This window comes from Prionailurus bengalensis, chromosome C2 (assembly GCF_016509475.1).
Source record: "Prionailurus bengalensis isolate Pbe53 chromosome C2, Fcat_Pben_1.1_paternal_pri, whole genome shotgun sequence".
NCBI classification, from domain to species: domain Eukaryota; kingdom Metazoa; phylum Chordata; class Mammalia; order Carnivora; family Felidae; genus Prionailurus; species Prionailurus bengalensis.
In genome coordinates, this window is record NC_057350.1 from 82,060,047 (window position 1) to 82,080,401 (window position 20,355).

Sequence of the window (20,355 nt, forward strand, 5' to 3'; positions counted from 1 at the left end):
AACGGTTCTCCCTCACTAGACCACTAACTTCTGCAGAATAGAGATTGTGCCTGATTTCATCACATCAAGACCTGATAAAGTTCTTTGGCATTTAATAGGTGCTCAAATGAAAGTTTACTCTGGAAGAAAACATCCACAATTGAAGCTAAATAAATGCAAAGTAAAGCAAGGAACCTAGCATACGGATATCCACCCTCTCCAACCAAAGGAAGGCAGAATAAAAGACAAAAACTCATAAAGCAGAAGAAAGGACTCAAGGATGGGGGAAAAGGAGGGCATCTCCTCCCTCCCACCGCCACGACAGTTTCCCTGGTAGGTTCCAGAACATTCAGGCGTGGCTGGTGTCACTGCGCCCCTTGGCGACCACCTCTCGGTCAGACCATCCAGCGCGCTCACTTTCCCGCCTCATTGAGACCCAAAGATAGGGGTAGGGCCGCGCGAGGTGCGGGACTTACGTCACGTCCGGTTCCGGACGCGGCACGCTAGAAAGAGGAGCCAGAGCGCGGAGGGGCGGAGCCAAGAAAGCGCGCGTTCTGAAAGGGGGAGGGGCCGGGTTAAGGAGCGCCGCGTCACGTCCGGCAGACTTAGAGCCCGTGCGGAGGCGGTGCGGAGCGCTTCGGTACTCAGCGGCTCGGGAACTTGTGCGTTCTACGAGGCTGCGGCGGAGCCTCTATATAGAAGGCGCAAGAGGTTGGCAGCTTCGATTGAAGCACGTCGAGCGGCGATAGCAGCTAGGAGTCATGAGCGACAGCGGCGAGCAGAATTACGGCGAGCGGGTACGTAGAGATGGTGCAGGGGGCGGCTGTGTGGTCCCAGCTTGCTTCTCTTCCAGGCCCGTCGGCCTCAGACCTGGAGACAGAGGCGATTTAGGCTCCGAAGTCTGAGGCTGGGAAGGAAGGGAGTTGGGTCTAAAAAACCCTTGCGGAGAGTGTCTTTAGTCGTGAAGGAGGCCGCCGTGGGGGGTTATGTAGTTCCCTACCCAAGACGGCGGTTTTTTTCCGTTACGAGAGGGGGAAAGCTTAAAAATGGCCGCTGCGTCCCCTCGGTGTTGGGGGAGGGGAGCGGTATCTCATTTCGCCGTTGCTCTCCTGCGAAGCCTCGCTGCCGCCATCTTGGGCTGGCGGGCCGGGCGGGCTGCCAGAGGCACAAAATGGCGGAGAAGCCGCGCGTCCAAGGCGGGCCCGCGCCTCAGTGGGCCGTGTGGGAGGGAGAAAGAGAGGCAACCTACTCAGAGGGTTTTCGCCCGGCGTTTAGGTTAAGAAAGGATCGTCTGTGGACCCCGAAGTGATGGAATCTAGGAAGTTCTTGGGACCTCTCTTACGGTGGGGGAAACTAATCCGAGGTAGTCAAGTTCTGGGCCCGGTAGAGGTGGTTTCGCGCGCGCTTTTTGTTCGGCCTAAATGGAGTGTTTCTCTTTGATATCGAAAGTGCTTTCAAAGGAAAAGTCATTATCGGGGTATCCGAATAGACTAGACCCCGAGGCCGCTGAGATTTTCTTCTTTCATGGAGTAGGTATTTTTCACGGGATTGTGTAGCAGGAACTGGCGGGCAACTTGTGGCGTCGTTATTTCCTTTTGTTTTGAGGCATTCTAAATCTGAACCACTACTCTGTTGGTACACTTTTTTTTCTTTTCTTTAATTTTTTTTTTTTTTTTAAGCCTCCACCTCTCGTGTGGAGTTGGGTGAATGTTAACTGGAGGAGTAAGACCGTTTCCGGGCTTAAAAAACGTGATGTAAAGCTGGTTGCGAGGCTGTGGGTACTAACAATGATGCAAAAATAGAAAACTTGCCAGAATCTTAACATTCGAGGTTGTGGAGAACTTTATTGAAGAAGGAAGTTGATTTTTTACTTGGTAGGAATACGTGGGGGTGCTTTTACAGTTTGGTAGGTTTTCCTTTTCTTCTAGGGCCATCGTAAGATCTCCGTAACAGTCGTCAGGTAAATCTATTCAAGTATCTTAGCAAACTCTTATAAAAAGATTTGGGGCCTTTCATTAGAAAGGCATTTTTAGAAACCTCTATCATAGCTCCTGGAACATTGTCGAAATTACTGTTTAACTTGGGAGCTAAATCTGATTTTGGTCTGAGATAATCAGGCTTGGCCCCCTGTTCAGAGGAATATTAGCTTTTTTCATTTTTCCCTAAGGCTTTTGATCCCAACATTACCAAAACGTGTACGATTATTTTTATACCTTTGCTTTCTTAATGGTTAGAAAGTTTGGAGTGAGTGCACAAATGGTTAAAGCTGTGATTTCTGATTTCTGCCGGTTGACTACACTGTTGAACTGTATTTGGACTGGAAAGCAAATGATGACTTTAAGTCTTTTGTTTTCTGAACAATTATTGGGTACTATTTGCACTATTGAGAGGATGCAAAATGGCCGGTTTCTGAGAAAAGCTCTCGGTTGAACATACCTTATTGTTACTTGTAATCATGTGCTTGTGAAGATGAAACTTGCCCCAAAATAATATTTGGGCATATTTTACATATGGGAGGAAACAATTGTTGGAAGTAGGTTCCTGGCTTGAGACCGTTCAAGAGAGGTTGTCATCCAAATAATTTGACATTTTTGAACATCTGTTTTCTTCCATAATCTTGTTTATGTAGATTTATTCACCAAAATCTTATGGAAGGAAAGTTACAAAATAATTTCAAGCTGTATATTAGAAATTGACGTATTTCTTACGTAAGAGTCTTGGATCCTGGAAAGGTTTCTAAACTTTCAAGTTGTGGCATACTTCTACGTTGTTTTGTTTGGCATTTATTTTGTGTGTAGATTGCTTTGCAATTGGTGAATTGGAAACTGAAGAGGTTAGAATAGGCCTAAAAAAAAAGTTTGGATTCCTAAAGAGTGCCTGGCAAAAACCCTGAAGCTTAATGGAACAGATTAGATATAATGCTGTAAAAATGATGATGTATATAATAGGTCTGACTGGCTATAAAAAAAAAAAAACAACCTTCTTTTGACAGTGCCTGAGAGCAGTGAAAAAGTTGCATTCAGGGTAATAATCTTGGACATGTTTGGTATGAATAGCTTCTCTGAAGCCTGAAAAATTAATTCAGCTCTAGGCCCTCAAACATTTCAAACTGTTAATGTAAATCATTAAAACAAGCCTAATCTGTATTGTTAATGTAATCACTTAAAATACAAATCTCTTTAGTTTGGCTGGAACCCCACCCATCCCCAGCTTGTCCCTTCATTTGGCTATCCAGAATCCAGACACTCCCATATCCCCAGCATAATTCTGGAAGTTTTTTTTCCCCCAGTCCTTTAGACTTCAGAAGTTTCTTTCCTAAACAGACTGTAGGTGTGTGATAAATTGTCCTCCGTCTGGTCACCCATAGGGTTTTACTTCTTGGGTGAACGAATATACGAACAGAACTGTTGTTCAGTGTGTCCTTTTACCTTCTTTTAAATGCATAGTTAGGATAAGTTGCAGAATTTTTGTGGTTCATGTCACACTATTATAGCAGAGTGGCTTTTACCTTTATTGTGAGATTTTTTTTCATGTGATCGATTTAACTCAAAGTCTGTTTCTATCTAGAGTTAACTTATTTGATGTAGGCAAACCCGTGCAAAATAAAATACTTTCCATCTCCCAAATTCACTTCTCTTCCAGTACTTTCCAAAAGTTGCTGGCAAATATTTTTGGGAAAACAGTTGACCAGTCAGCCCCTTTGCAAAAAGTCTTAGCAGTTATGTCATAATATGGACAAATAACATAAAAAGAGTTGTTGGTGGCTAGTTTGTAGGTGCATAGCAATATTGAGGGGGGTAATCTTTAAGGCCTGGTAATGGTCATAGTATTCTATTTAGAGTATGCGATATTTGTGTGTTTGGTCTTGACACTGGTTTAATGCTCTGCCTTTCTAATGAATGTAATTTCTTTAGTTTCTACAAATAAGTCTATACTTAGAGAATCCAGAAACTAAATAAGGAAACACTATTATATGAACAGGTGGTTTTAATTTCTGCCTTGCTGTCAAGATTACAATAGCAAGCAGTTCAAGAACATATTCTGGTAGAATATTGGCTATAGTTATTGTAGAAATAATGTTTGCACTGTAGGTACATTATCTAGTCTTACTCTTTATGGAGATGAGTAGTATCCGGATACCATCCCATCAAACTGCCTTTCAGCTTTCTGCAGTTTTTCTCTTCTGCTTAATCTTGGGTTGTCTTTCTGTAGTCTTTGTTTTTGGCCCCTAACTCTGAATTCTGATTTCCAAAAACTGAACCATCTGAATCTATTTCTTTCTAAAGAATTGCAGCCATTGCACCACATTCCTTTAATAAAGGATTGAATTAATGTCAAGTGAAAGGAAATAGTTTGCATTGTTTCACTGTGAGTCTGGTTAGGTATGAGTCTCTTGAAAAAACCAGGTTGAAGAATATTTTTCTTGGTCTTAACTAAGAATGTTTTAATGTTGTTTGGAACTAGAAGGTGGCATTTTCAAACTGAAATTACAAGTGATAACAAGGTAAGTACTACGGTTTTTTTAAAGAGGAATTCAGATGGTGAGATGTTAATTAATAGCATTCACCTTTCCCCCTTTATCTCCAACAAAGCCCAGAACCTAATTGGTAAATATTAACATTTTGCCCAAGAGAAGTATTTTTAGAGCCTTCGCATTCTGTGTTATGTTCAGTTTTCATACATAATTGTATTTAATTTTTTCTAGAAGGGATAGTGATTAGTGTTTAGGAATTTTAAGTGTTTTATCCAGTTTAGTTTTTTGGGTTATGGGTTACATCGAATTTTAGATCTTGTTTTCATTTAGTCTTGTTTTTAAGCAAGCCAAAAAAAGTTCACTAGAATAGCAAATTTGAGTTTCTAAATTCTCAAAAATCTTTTTGGATTGGGTGTGGAGGTTATTTTCAGATTGCTACTTTGATTAATATAGACTGCCCAATACTGCAGAATGCATGAGCCCCTTCTTAGAGTCAATATTATTGATGCAAGAGATGGGCTTAAAACTGATATAGGTAAGTCAGATTTTTTTTTTCCCCCCTTCCAGAAAATATTCTGTCTTTGGAGTATTTTTCTCCACCCAACCTTCTGGTAGAGTTTACAGAAAAATAAAAACAGTCCATTAGTATGAGCATTAACCTTTATATAGCAGGATCAACCAATTTTTCTTTGTCTCATCCCAATTTTTTAAATATTACCTTGTTAGCAACCTACTGAATTTGTACATGTTTTTAATGTTATTTGAATTCAGTTCTAGTCCCTAGAGTTGTTCTAACAAAAAAATTATGTTGATGATGGAAGTTTCTGCTTATTTCTTCACCAAATGGGCAATAACATTAAGCCCAGTAGTTGGTCGTCTGGTTTTATTAAAGTGGCCACTTGAGCTCAGTAGTTGAGTTAAAATAAACCTAATATTTACATTATCTAGCAACATGTTTTTTGGTCTTTGAATATAAAAGGAGGAAGATGGTTTGGAAGAGGTAATAAAATATAAAAGCAGGAAGGCATCCATATTGAAAAGTTCCAATACATAGAGCTTTGGCCTCCATTCCAGTATTTCGTGCATCTAAAGCCCTGTTTCTGTATGTTATCTTTAGGAGGCCCCAAGAGGAAACCTGCTTGGGCATTCTGATTCCACGATTACCTTTGTGCTGCCAGCAAACATATCCCATTACATTTTAGTGATGGATATTAAAAGGAAATCAATTACTGTGATTCCCTTAAAAAGCTATTTAAAATTTTTCCTGGGTTAAACAATAATTGACTTTCAGCGACAAAAAAACGAGACTGAAAAATATGCTTACTTTCTCAGGAAAGGCATCACAACACTTGCCACTATAGCCATGGTTGTCTTCATGCCCACATAAGTTACAAAGACTTTGTTTTCTCTCTCTCTCTCTCTCTTTTTTTTTTTTTAAAGGAAGCTTTAGCCCCAATCACCCCCAAAGAAAATAAACTAGTAAATTGTTGACAAGTGAGGTACAGGTGAGGTACAGGATAACAGGGAGAACTAGAATATTTTGTGAGGCAGTATTTATTTTGTTTAGGGTGTTGAACAGACACTATTACATTTTATTGATCTGTTAAGTGATGATTGAGTTTTGGTTTTTGGGTTTTGGTGTTTTTTTTTTTTTAATAATTTTAGGAGGTGAGCTATAATTTTTTTCCCAATATTGCCACCTTAAAAAGTAGGATTTCTCCTTTGGACTGCATAAGATTTTAATATGTTTGTTCATTGAGGGGGAATTTACAAAAAATTCTTTGAAAACCTCACTGTTGGATTCAAGTTCGTTTGCTTTCTTTCATAACTACTTGGATATAGTAGTTGGTTGATCTGATTTTGTCTTTTTATGGTTCTAGTGCTAAATTTAGTAGTCGGACCATTCATATTTAAAATTTCACTAGAGCAGCTTTCTAGGGGTGGGTTTTGAGCACTTTAGTCCAAATTTTCTGATTCCCTGACATTGTCTTCTACGGAGCTCTTTAAATATGCAGTACAAAAATGTGTGACATTACGTATCTTTACCTTATCTATTATCTAGACAAGTCACAATTTGTAAACCTGTCCAGCCCTGAGCTTTGTCATCATTGTACAAATGAATTGTCCGTGCTTTCCTTTCTTGCACTTTTGTATTAATGTGTCACTTTTTGACTAGAGTTGTGCTTTTGACACTTAACATTTTCTTGATGAATACAATAAGTAAGAAGTGTGAAATGTAATTAAAGTTCTTAAATGTTAGATGAACAGCAAATGTTCAGTTGCGCACTTCGCATTCAACTTAAGCATGATAAATCTATTTGAAGTAGACAATGAGAATGAGGTTGGTTACCTAGTATATTTTAGAACCAACAGGAAGCTAGTTTCAGTTTTTTGAGCTGCATATTCTAGGGTTTTTTTGTTTTTGTTTTTTTTTTTAATCCAAAAAGAGGGATTTTTTTTTTTTCTAGTTTCAGTTTTGGCACTGGATTTTATCCTGGAGTTTTAAAATATTCTTCATCCTGTTCTTTTTCTATTAAGGTTAATGTTGAAGAAGGAAAATGCGGAAGTCGTCATTTGACAAGTTTTATAAATGAGTATTTGAAGCTCAGGAATAAGTGAAGCTGAAATTTGAAAAAATAAAAGAAAGAATGCATGCTAATTATCAGACCAGAAGTCCCACTTGTAGAATATTGAGCAATTTGTGTGAAGTGGGGAAGATGAAAGAAGTCAGAATTTGAAACGGAAGAATGAAGAAAAGAAATAAAAATGAAGTTAAGATAAGAAGTAATCTGGAATCAGAAAGCACTACGCTAAGTAATTACTAGTCTGTTTATGTGTCCCTGTATATTTTGCTAAACATGCATGCATTATTTGTTTAATAGAAGAAAATATATACAGGGCAAAGAAGTGCCTTCCAGGGGAAACGTTTAAATTAGGTAATTCTAATTTTAACTTCTTAGTCAAATGATTGAAATGCAATTTTAAAAAATAACCCTTTGTAGTCAAATATGAGGCAGGAATGAGCTCTCCAGCATGGGTAACAGTTGGCTTCATGTTGTCTCTCTAGATTTTTTTGTATAATGCTGCTGGTCCTGGGCCATGAGTGAGTACCTCCAGAGTTGGGATTGGTGGTCTGTGCCACCTCCATGGACTCTTAAGATTCATTGACCCCTATCTTTTAGTACTGAGCAATATATAGTAGAATGTTTTCTAAGTTTGTCGTAGTTTTCCCAAAGAATGTCACCAGGATGGTTATAGAAGCAAACCAGTGAAGAGGATAGTTCCTTTTGGCATTTATGAAAATTCTTTCTAGATGGCATAGGGGAAACCTATGACCAATTAGGCCCTAACTTTAAGATGCAGGTTCTAAATTCACAAGAATGATTCTTCTGTTTAATGCCTGTTCCAGTTGAATGACTAGGATTACTGCTGAAAATATATTAGCTTCCCTTACAATGAGGTGGGTCACATAAGTGAACAGGATCTCTAACTCAAAGTGGCAATAGTGGTAGTTGTTCAGAAAACTGCTCTATTCCCTTTTTCTCATTCGCTGCTGTTAAAATTTAACTGTTACAATGACGTGAGAGGTATAGATTATAAAGTAACTTAGTTTTGGTTCCTCACTCCGACCACTTACTGTGAAAAATAAAACCTAAAGGTCTGTCCTTTCCCCTTCCGTGTGTTTTGTTTTAGTTGAATAAAAGAATACGATGGTTAGCGAAATGTTACTTTCTGTTGGATGGGACAAGTGAACTGTCAAAATAATACCCAGTGGTAGCTAACCAGTAGTTGTTCTCTGTTGGGAAAGCCAAGGGTATCACTTCTTCCTGAAATGAAGACAACCTAAAAAAACAGAGTTGTCAGGTCTTCTAGCTCTTGGAAAAAGTGGTTTAAATTACATATCTAAAAGGATCTATCTTCTAGCATTTTAGGGCCAGTTGTCAATATGAAATTTGTGCTTTTTATAATTATTTCTGCCTTGCAAGGAGAAGAAAATTATTCTCAATTCATAAGTAGTTTCCAGCATTTGCTTTGCCCCAATTACTAGTTTGTAAATTTTGCCACGTATAAACTAATAACGTTAATTTTGCGCTCTGAATTACTTACAGATTAGGTAGAGAGCTGAGGTAAAAAAAAGAGGTGAATTGATAATTTCTGTTCAAGTCCATGAATTCCTGAAAGGCCCTTGGGGTCTAAAAGAGGAAAAACCTATTAATCCTCTAAATGGAAAGAAAGCACTTTGGAATTTGATTATATGGCCTAAGCTTGGATAGATGTATGGCAAAAATAAATGCTGATGCCCATAGACCATTGCATCCATTCAGGGTTTTCTTCTCTTCCCACCCTACCCCTCCCCCCCCTTGACCAAGGCATCTTTGAGTCTGACAGTGCCTCCTCTCAGCCCTGCTCTGCCTATTGGGGAAGTAAGAGGGAGACAGGCCTCTTGTCCTGGGGCAGGTGGAGCAGAGAAAACTAGAGAAACAAGGTTCCACGAAGATACTTTTCACCAAGAAAAATCAGTAGGTAGGAAGCCTAAAATTTCTGAAATTGAGTAAATCAGTGAGACTTAGTTAGCATTATAAACATGTATGGTGCTTTTAACAAATGTAGATGAACTCCAGAGTTATTAGAATAAGCTCTAGTTTAGGGACTTGTATTTTTAAATGCTGTGTAGGTTTACTGTATACCTCTAAGAGCCACTGTTCAAAATCTAATTTACTGCATCCAGTTTCTAATACAGGAGAAACCTAATGATTTGATGGTTCCAGATCTTTTGGTTTCCTTCATCTCTTTCAAAAGGTTTTTCTAAGATACTGTCATGCTCAGAATAGGAAGATGCAGAAAAAGGTATTTTGTTGAAAGGCTGAGTTAGTTTTTTGTGACATGTTCCCTTTAAGTTGTATATTAGAATATGACTTAAGATCTGGTCTATAGAAATGATTCCCTGAGCAGAAATTCAGGGAATTTTTTGGCTTTGTTATTTATGCTAATTGTAAGTTCATGATCCTTTTTCTTGAGGTATTGATGTCCAGAGAAGTGTTTTTGGTATGGTTTTAATGTGCTGACACTTAAAACTTTTTAGCCCTAAGAGTGGACTTCAAGTTTTCCTTGTGTAGAGGTTATCCCAGCTGGGTTTGCAGATTTGCCTGTGGATTAAGGTTTAAAGTTAACTTTGTTTTTAGATTTGGCTAATAATTTTAGGTCTTTTTTTTTTTTTCTCGAGCTAAATTTCCTTGAATGTGTATTTCCAAAATAGCCAATGGCTAACATAACCATAAAGGGGTTTAAATTCTTTAAGAAATATTCCTGACCAGAAAGGGAGGAGGAGGCATTATTTAGGTGTTAGCCTAACCAAATGTGTAGAAGGGGAAATTTTTGCATTCTGGCTGGTGTTTCCCCTATTCCTGGTCTAAGAAACGATTGCTTACAAAATATGTCTGCAGATAGTTAATTTTAGAGGTTGAGAGAAAAAGCTCATAATTTCGTAAATACTGTATCTTTGACCCTAGAGATTACTAGAAATTCATGAGAAGCTTCATAAGGCTTATGACCTAGGCTAAAAATGTGTCTTTTCTCTCAGTGGACGGACTGGTAACGCAGGTTAGAATAAGGATTTTCTGCCTAATGAAGCCAGAGGCTTAAGAGATCTTGACTTTCTACCCTTTTTTCCTTTGTATTTTGATTCCTAGGCTGATGGATTTAACTACTTGATTGATAATCTTTTAACTGTTACTGTGAGTTATTTGAGCACTCTGCTCTCCTTTCCAGGGTAAATTGTTTTCTTTTGGTTTCCACTAAAAGCTACATAATCATTCCATGAAGTAATTTTTCTAGCATTGAGATAAACAAAGACAGTTAATTTAGGGGGTCTCAATTTATCTCTTTGCTTCTAGGTTAGTTTTTGCCTGTGGTAAAGATGTCAGAAACCACACCATTATTTTTGAGAACTTTGTCCAAGAAGAGGAGGGAGGTGGAGTGTGCTTTTAAATGTCTCTGTGCAGAGTATTAAATGTCTCTCTGCCGGAGAACCCCAAGAGATTAATTGGGGTCCCCTAAGATGCAGTGCACCCTTTAACCATTCCTTGTTAAAGGCACCTGTTCTCATTAATAACAGTATCCTCTTTTTCCTTGAATCTCTTTATAGTCACTCCAGGGGAAGGAGAGGAGGCTGTCACATTCCATGTCCCTTCCATGTTTTATAATGACTAAAATCTTACTGGGGAAGTTTCTAGAGTTGTTTCAGGCCTAATGACCAGAACTCCTTTTACTGGCAGAGTTACTCTCTTTCCTGTTCTAAACTTCAAACTCAGTTTCTTCTGTATTGCATATAAATTTTTTCCCATTATGCTGTAGACCACATATGTGAAATATGTTCTATATTCCAAAAAGGTTTGATGAACTGTAATTTAAAATAATCCTATTCTATCCTTTCAAGAATGGCCAGAATATTCTGAAAGTCTACCACACAGGGAGGTCTCCTGTGATCATTTTTATCCAGTAGCTTTGACATAGATTATTATCCCTATAGTAATGTTGGGTCCTCTTGAATCTGGCCATTTCTGCTCTGTCTTGGGTGGAAAGACTCACCAGACTTTATGCCTTTTAATTTGCATTAAATTGGATAACCTAAAATGAGGGTTGTCTTGCTAGCTGCTGATACCTTAGTTAGCTATCAGACTGAGTGGCTTTGTTCTCTCTCCTCTGAATCCACTGGGTTTTTTTGTCTGTTTTGGTGCGTTGGCAGAACATCTCCTTGGTTCAGTTACTTTAAATGTATGCTTTTTATACTGATAAGTTGGCTGTGCTTTTGCTCATTGATGAGCTAGTCAACCCTTTTTATCCATTCTCTTTGCTGGTTTCTTTAGAGATCTTCCTTACTGTGTCACTTAACTATCAGCTAGTCTAGTTTGGATTGGGAACACTATGGCTATACAGTATATACTTATTACTTAGACTTTGGTTATTTCACATACAATTCTGAACTCTCCCTTCCTTAGCCTAGATAGGAGCCCCTGATTTAATCTGTTAACTTTCCTAGCTTACTCCCTAATCCCCATCAGTTTGCCATGGTTCATCTCCATTTAGCTGAGGAGGCTCTAGATCTCTGGCACTGTCTACTCTTCCTTCTGCACAGTTCACTGCCTTTTCTGCTGTGGCTCCATCTGGTTGCTTTATTTGAGCTTCTTAAGGGCCATCCTACCATGGTTAGGTGGAATTAGGGTCTAGTATCCTTCAAGCTGCTCCTTTCTATTAGGTTTCTACCTTTTGCTAGGACTTGAAACTGATCGTCCTTGCCTCTTTTCCCACTCAATAAATATAACTTGAGAAGTGAGGTCTTCTGAAAAAAATCAAAAGCATTTTAAAGTAAGTTTTATGATTTTCATAGGGTTTTGTTTTATTGATGGCAACTTGATTGAAAATAGGTATAAGATATAGGTGTCATAGTTAATAAGATTCTTTCTTACCCTAGTCTTTATGGAGTAACAATCCCAAAACACAATCCTTGGACAGTTCCCTTAACTGCTTGGCTTTGGCACCCCTTTCTGAGGAGAGTGGGGTCAGTTAATTCTTATCCCTGCTCCAGGAAAGGTGGAAGTTCAAATAAATTGGCTTATGTCAGTTGGAGCAATGTAAATATATGAGGTATATTCAGTTCCTGCCCTTACCTATGTTTTCTTATCTTGGAAGGGGATTGCTTTCCCTCACCATTTATCTCACAGCAGCTTATTTGTTTTTAAAGTTGCCCAGAAAGTATACAAATTAAACTTTTGACATCTACGTGTAGGAATCCCGTTCTGCTTCCAGAAGTGGAAGTGCTCATGGATCTGGGAAATCTGCAAGGCATACCCCTGCAAGGTCTCGCTCCAAGGAAGATTCCAGGCGTTCCAGATCAAAGTCCAGGTCCAGATCTGAATCTAGGTAAGAAAGACTGTCTTGGGATTTTCTTCTGTTACTCTTAGCTTTGAAATTGGTGTGTGCTTTGTAAATTAGGAAGATAGAGAGGGTTGGATCATTTGTTGGCTTATTTAATATTGGTACTAGTAATGAACTTAATCATAAGTTCTGGGATAGAAGACTAAGTGGTTAAGAACCTGGGCTTTTGGCGTTAGGGTTCAAATCTTACCTCTATTTTTTCTGGCTTGGGCAGATTACTTAACCTTTTTCCACCTTAGCTTCCTTATCTTTAAAAGGCAAGTTAGTAATACTAGTTCTTGAGAATTGTGAGGATTCACTAGGAGTTTAAGTATGACAGACTGCAGGACATTGGCTTTCATAACTAATTCTTGATAAGTAGGTGTAGTCTAATATTATATACATGTGTATAAAAAAATAATACCTTAACACAGCGCACTTTTTTTTTTTTTTTAATGTTGGTCAAGAGTAGGCTATACATCCTTGTTTGCCCAGGACAGCCCCAGTTTATGCCTATTGTCAGGCATAATTAACTGCACCTCTTTTCTCTCTTACAATGTGTCCTGTCTGGTTTAGATGACAGTTCATATGATCACTCCAGTTAGGAGCAATTGATTGGTTATAAAACACTGCTGGAGAAAACTTACAGTGATGGTGATTTTATCTTAAGTGAATGGTGGGCATAAGTGGGAGAAGCTGAAAAAAAACAGGGTGGTATTCTGAGGGGGGAGGTGGGCACAAATTAAGCTAGTGTGAAGTGCTGCATGTTTTATGATTATCAAGGGTTTTTTGAGTATGTTAATTGATCTTGAGTATGTAATTTTGATCTCCTTTATCTTAATTATTTTAAGAAATGGAAGAGAGCAAGTAGTGGTTTTGGAGCTCTTCCTAGTAGAGTGGAGATGACTGTAGATACAGCAGAAAAGTCTTGATCACATGTCTGGATTATGTTTTGCCTTTTGGACTTTAACCCTAGAATAGATTATTAGAAGAATTGGAAACTGTATCTTATTGTCAGCTAATTAGTTATACTCTTGGAACCTTTGTCTTAACAGGTCTAGATCCAGAAGAAGTTCACGAAGGCATTACACAAGATCAAGATCTCGGTCCCGCTCCCATAGACGATCCCGTAGCAGGTCTTATAGTCGAGATTATCGAAGACGGCATAGCCACAGTCACTCTCCCATGTCTACTCGCAGGCGTCATGTTGGGAATCGGGTAAGATGACAAAATTGTTGTTAAAGCAGTGGACTTTGTCTCTTCTGTTTTGAAATCAGAACTGATTGTATTTGACACTGGACTTTTAGCAGTGAACACATGAGTTCCTTAGAGGTCTCCTTGTGTTCTGAGTAATGTCTTTTTAAAAGGTATTTTCTATGTTAGGGCTGTCAGTCACATGTAAGCAAAATATTGGGACAGTGTAACTCACCTCATCAAAACACTCTTGGTTATTCCATTTAATTTTAGGTGAGTTTATTTCGGGTACTAAGGCTTATCTTCCCTGACTTTTTTTTCCTCTGGCTTATAGAGATAATGCTATTTTAATTATTCTTATGTGTAGAATAAATCTTAGGTGACTCCCTTGGGCTACTTGCCCTTTAATATTCCCTCACAAAACTGCCAATTTGGTATTCACAAGTAGAAGTCACTGTTCCCGTCCCCCCTTGTTTAATTCTGAGGTTGAAGTTGTTCTTGGAGTCTTTTTCTGCCCATTCTTAATGCTTGTGGCTATTGCTATAATATACTAGTTATTAATTTCAATTACTTATTCCCTACTTTCACTGTTGGTGACATTTCTTAGCTTCGGTTTATGATAAGTCTTAAAGTTTAAAATTCATCTTCCCATTTCTAGGCAAATCCTGATCCCAACTGTTGTCTTGGAGTGTTTGGATTGAGCTTGTACACTACAGAAAGAGATCTAAGAGAAGTGTTCTCGAAATATGGCCCCATTGCAGATGTGTCTATTGTATATGACCAGCAGTCTAGACGGTCAAGAGGATTTGCCTTTGTGTATTTTGAAAATGTAGATGATGCCAAGGAAGTAAGTAAAAATTTACCTGTATCCTTGTAAAATAAGTCCTGTTGTTAACTTCCAACTACCCATGAACTTGAATAAGGATAATTTTTGCTTTTATATTGTAAATAGGGTATATTTATAGTTCTTTATAAATCTTATTTCTAAGTATTCATAAAAGTATATCTTACTGTTATTGGACAGTTTGTGGCTTTGTCCAGGGTGTATATAATAACTTTCAATATATCTTTCGAAGGCAAAGGAGCGTGCCAATGGAATGGAGCTTGATGGACGTAGGATCAGAGTTGATTTCTCTATAACAAAAAGACCACATACCCCAACACCAGGAATTTACATGGGAAGACCTACCTAGTAAGTTTAAGATTGATAGCTGAATTCGTTTCCTCTAACAACTACATGTACTGGGGGGAATCTTTGGCATTTCATCCAGTCCTGACACAGTATAAATCATTTTCCCTGTGTTTTTAAGTTTATATCTTGAGAGAGTGGGGGGAGAGAGAATCCCAAGCAGCCTCCATGCTGTCAGCACAGAGCCTGCCCCACAAATGGTGAAATCATGACCTGAGCCAAAAACCAGCATATGCTTAACTGAGTCACCCAGGCACCCTATCTTGTGTGTTTTGTTTTGTTTTAACTAGTTAAAAGTGTATTCAATAGAACATATTCAGTGGGAACATTGTGTTTGTGCTGCAGACTGAGAGAGGACATCCCACCATATCATACAGAAATGCCATATATCTGGCTTTGCTTGGTAATTAATGTTCTTGATTAGACCATTTTTCCCATAAGGAAATCTTAAGTATTCTGTGTAAAGTCAGGTATGGAACAAATCCTACTCAAGTGCATTTTTTAGCTTTGTTAAACAGTGGAAAACAGGGGACTTCAGTTTATGCATTGGACTATGATAGGCTGCTTCTCTCTTGTCCTCCTCGGTGTTTAAATTGACAAAAATCTGTGTTGGTCTCCCCCCCCCCCTTTATTTATTTTAAATTTCCCCCTCAAATCACATTCTCCAAATAATGATTTTACTTTCCCTTCCTCTAGGGAAATATATGGGCTTTATTAGCAAATGGCTTTTAGTTGGAAGCAAGTTAGCAGAATGTGTATTCCTTAATCAAAAGATTTTAAAAATACATTTATGTATATTGTAAGGGCAGAGAAAGGACAGTGTTTATCCAATATCCGTGAAAATTTAAACAGGAATAATGCTACTTGCCTAGTTAACTTCTCTGTTAGAAAAGGCCTGTCTGTGAATTAATAATTAGGGAATGAGTAGATACCTTCATTTTTGCCCAGTAGACGAGAGTAAAGAGGTTATAACTCGAAGCATTTGCCCAGTTATGTCCTTAGAGCTCAGCTGTGTGGCTCACAAGACCCAAATAAGCCATGCTGCTGCTATTGTCTGAACAGTTTAAACAATAAAAGTCGTATGTACGAAGATAAGACCACATGGTATTTTATGAAGCTATATCATTTATTCATAGTGGAAGTTCACGCCGTCGGGATTACTATGACCGAGGATACGATCGAGGCTATGATGACCGAGACTACTATAGCAGATCATACAGGTAAGTTTACCACAATACGAGGTTTAAGTTGTTAAAATTTTGAAGGAAATACGTAGTCTCTCCTTTCCTGAATCAGTTGCAACATAATTTAAGGCAGCACTATATGTAAATTTTAGTCTTTGATAAAATCACTTTTTATACTAAGAAATCTAGGACTAGAGTTTAAACTAGGTTTTAAGGTTACGTGTCTTGTTAATTTAACTTAACATGTATATTTCTTTTTAAACGTCAAGTTGTAAACCAACAGAAATCCCTGGTTTGAACATAACAATAGAGTCAAAATTTTAGACCATAGTTTAGATTTTCCACTTTTGTGTACTTGTTTTGTTTTTAAGACAAGTTCCATATGCTACTTTTTTTTTTTTTTTTAATTTTTTTTAATGTTTTATTTATTTTTGAGACAGAGACAGAGCATGAACAGGGGAGGGGCAGAGAGAGAGGGAAACACAGAATCCGAAGCAGGCTCCCGGCTCTGAGCTGTCAGCACAGAGCCCGATGCGGGGCTCGAACTCATGAACCGTAAGATCATGACCTGAGCCGAAGTCGGACGCTTTAACCGACTGAGCCACCCAGGCGCCCCCCATATGCTACATTTTTTTTTTTCTTTAATTTTTTTTTTTTTTAACCTTCATTTATTTTTGAGACAGAGAGAGACAGAGCATGAACGGGGGAGGGTCAGAGAGAGAGGGAGACACAGAATCCGAAACAGGCTCCAGGCTCTGAGCCGTCAGCACAGAGCCCGACGCGGGGCTTGAACTTGCGAACCGCGAGATCATGACCTGAGCCGAAGTCGGACGCTTAACCGACTGAGCCACCCAGGCACCCCCCATATGCTACATTTTTTAAAGTTACTGCTTTAGAAAGTGGTTTTTTTCTTTGGGTTTTTGTTTTTGTTTTTTTTTGTTTGTTTTTTGTTTGGTTTTTTTGGTGTCTATAATGTGTGATGCACTAGGGAGACAGGGAAAACTAAGTCTTAGAAGAATCCAAAGAAGTAACTACTGAAGGACAATCGTGTAACAATGGTTGGTGTGTGTGTGTAAGTTTTACTTATTTTGAGAGAGCCTGCACAAAGTGGGGAGAGGTAGAGGAGGGATTCTCTGATAGTGTGGAGCCTGACGCAGAGCTCAAACTCAAAAACTGTGAGATCATGATGACCTTAGTGGAAACCAAGGTGCTTAACTGACTGAGCCACCCAGGCACCCCTAGATAGGTGGTGGTGGGTTTTGTTTTTAAGTTTGAGAGTGAGTGAGCACAAGGAGAGGAGAGGCAGAAAGAAAATCCCAAGCAGGCTCTGCACTGTCAGCCCAGAGTCCAGTGTGGGGCTTGATCCCAGGAACGGTGAGATCCCAACCTGAGCTAAGATCAGGGAATCACATGCATAACTGACTGAGCCACACAGGAACCCCCGCGGAGTTTATTATTAAATATTGGTGACTTTTTTTAGGGGGTTAGGGAAATACCTATCGTACTGAGAATACTTTTGAGGATAAAAACGAAGTAAAATTCTTCGGTTTAGCAGCACCAGGTAATTTAGACCCTGTATTGCTTGTGAAAATGGAAATTGTGCAATAAGTATTGACCACAACAGTTAACCATGATTCCTTAACCTTATTTTGGGGTGTGGTATTGAGATGTAAATGTCTTTTTTTTTTTTTTTTTTTTTTTTTTGGTATGCTGTTTGGAATATTTAAAGAAGTTGAATGTGGAAGTGAGTCCTAAAGCGTGCAGTTGTCTGGCATTTTATCCCTGGCAAAATCTCTTTTGGAAAGAACATATTTTTAGTTTATTTTGAGAGAGAGCGCAAGGCAAGGAGGGGCAGAGAGAGTCTCAAGCATGCTCCACATTGTCAGTGCAGTACCAGACATGGGGCTTGAACCCACAAAATGAGGTCATCACCTGAGCCAAAGTCCAACGCTTAACTGACTTGGTCACTTAGGCGCCCAATTATATGGGACTTTAAGAGATTGATTGCAGAGGATGGGAAGATTAAGGTCTTAGGTTTGATTTTTTTATTCAGATGAGCATTTACTTTAGAAATGTCGTTTGTTCCGATACTCAGTTTAGCCACCAGAGAGAGCTCTATGTTAGTTTGTTAAAAGGGTGGCAAATGTAGCCCCTTAATTACTTCCAGAAAACTACCTTTCGCTTCTCTGTGGGAGTTCTAACTTTACTACATTAGTAATACATTGTTTTTAAAACTTAAAAAATGAGTATGTGTTACTTTTCTGCCTTCACAGAGGAGGAGGTGGAGGAGGAGGAGGATGGAGAGCTGCTCAAGACAGGGATCAGATTTACAGGTATGGCAGGAGAGGATTTTAAATCTACACAACAGTAAGATGGCTCACATAAAAGATTTAGTTACAAGTATTTTGATGGTTAATTATAAGTTGCGTCACACAAATTAGATTGTATGAAATACAAAAATACTGTAACTGAAACCAGTGACTGCGTATATGACTCCGTGTGTGTGTTTACAGATGTGAATTAGGCTTACACTAGATAATGAACTCAGTGGTACCTTTTTGTACCTTATTGAGAGCTTAAATTAAGGTCAGTATCAAGGGTCCATAGTATCTTTCATCTCTCTTTATTACTGTATCTTCTTGTACTGTTGAGGTTTTGTTAGCTTTTAATGACCATCTCAGGATAAGCAAGTGAATATTCAAGTCACTCTGTATTTGATAAAACAAAACCACTTTGAAGTAGTAGTAAAATTTATTTGGGTGTTGGTTCATGATGGTGTGGTTAGGAATCGTGGTTTTATTAATCAGGACTAAAACGGACTTTGAAATACCACGACTGTTGAAAGTTGTATATGTCATCTAGTCTTTGTGGAGTGAGTCTTAGATGGTCTTGACATTTGTTTACAGAAGGCGGTCACCTTCTCCTTACTATAGTCGTGGAGGATACAGATCACGTTCTAGGTCTCGATCATACTCACCTCGTAAGTATTTAACTTGATTTTTTGTTTATCAAACCGCACCAGATAATGGGTTAATTCAAGTAGTTTTATCTGTATTTATAGTCTCTACTGCCCCTCAGTTGTGTGAGGGTTCAAGAAAGTATATGCAAACAATCCTTGGAATCTCTCATTCTTGTTACTAATTAAAATATAAACATATATTCTGGTCACCATTTGTAGCTTTTGTTTCTAGGAGTGCTTGCAGGTTTTGTATAGCGAGGAAAATTTGAGTGACTTTAAAACCTTAGCTCTTGAGTTAGACTTCCCAGCTATTTCTATTGTTTAACTTTGATTTCTAATGTAACCCTTGTGTGAAAGGGGTCTTTCTCTAGTTTCCCTGTAGAGAATCTGGTGCATAGAATTTTCTAATGGTAGAATAGTCTAAAAGTCTCAACATTAAAATATGTTTGATAAATGTACTTCATTACTGAAACACTATTATTTCTTTCTAGGTCGCTATTAAAGCATGAAGTTGAAGACTTTCTGAAATTTACCCTAGAGTTGGGATATTGTTTGTGGACAATATTTTTATTGTCTCCTGTTTAAAAAGTGAACAGTGCCTAGTGAAGTTAGGTGACTTTTACACCTTTTATGATGACTACTTTTGGTGGAGTTGAAATGCTGTTTTCATTCTGCATTTGTGTAGTTCGGTGCTTTGTTCAAAGTTAAGTGTTTTCAGAAAAGTATGTTTTGCATGTATTTTTTTACAGTCTAAATTTTGACTGCTGAGAAGTTTCTATTGTACAAAACTTCATTTAAAAGGTTTTTCTGCTGAATCCAGGGTATTCTGAAGATCGAAGCCTGTGTGTAAAATGCTACCATATGGTAAAAAGCAACAATAAAGTTTGGTTTTTACTTTTCTTTCTAACATTAATGCTTAGCAGAACTGTTCAGATTAGGTTGTCAGTAGCAAATTTCAAGACAAAAATACCCATTTTCCTCCAATCCATGAAACATACTATACTTAATATACCTGCAACTAAGTGTTAAAAATTATGCTCTGTAACCCTGTACTGCTAGTATTAGAACTAAGGAACTTTCAATACAGCAAATGCTTAATGCTTATATAAATGTGGATTTGTCAGCCTTTATGTAATCTGTATTATATAAAGCAGGGAATAAGAAAAGAGGTACATAATGTATGCCTTTAAAAGGCTATTTCTTAAAGCTGTTACAAGGGGATAATGGTATTTCAACTAGTTATCAGCAAGTGACAATACATTCCACCACAAATGTACTCTTGTTCTTTTAGCTTTTAGACTATGGAAAAAACTGAGTGCTTCAGAGTTCTGGAAAAGAGAAGGGAACACTACACCTGTGTTGTGGATGAACTGAAGACTGCCTGTTCATTTTTTAAATATTATTTTCAGGTCCTTTGCTTACCAAAGGAAGTCCAATTTCACTCAAATGTTTTGAGAACTGT

At 38.2% G+C, this 20,355-nt stretch overlaps 1 protein-coding gene across 5 annotated transcripts; it reads left to right on the forward strand.

The window, feature by feature from the left end:
- The first annotated feature begins 513 nt into the window (after positions 1-513).
- On the forward strand, positions 514-19,806 carry TRA2B (transformer 2 beta homolog). Of its 5 annotated transcripts, none has more exons than XM_043594663.1 (9): positions 514-776; positions 12,240-12,373; positions 13,423-13,585; positions 14,220-14,408; positions 14,638-14,753; positions 15,887-15,970; positions 18,208-18,267; positions 18,841-18,914; positions 19,385-19,806. In XM_043594663.1, exons 1-9 carry the CDS (start codon positions 741-743, stop codon positions 19,393-19,395), a joined length of 867 nt encoding a protein of 288 aa, XP_043450598.1. In that variant the 5' UTR covers positions 514-740; the 3' UTR covers positions 19,396-19,806. The 5 variants fall into 5 exon arrangements, with proteins under 5 accessions (XP_043450598.1, XP_043450599.1, XP_043450603.1 ...); XM_043594664.1 differs by having other exon boundaries at positions 552-776; positions 18,844-18,914; XM_043594666.1 differs by lacking the exon at positions 514-776 and adding an exon at positions 6,992-7,267.
- Positions 19,807-20,355: the final 549 nt, after the last annotated feature.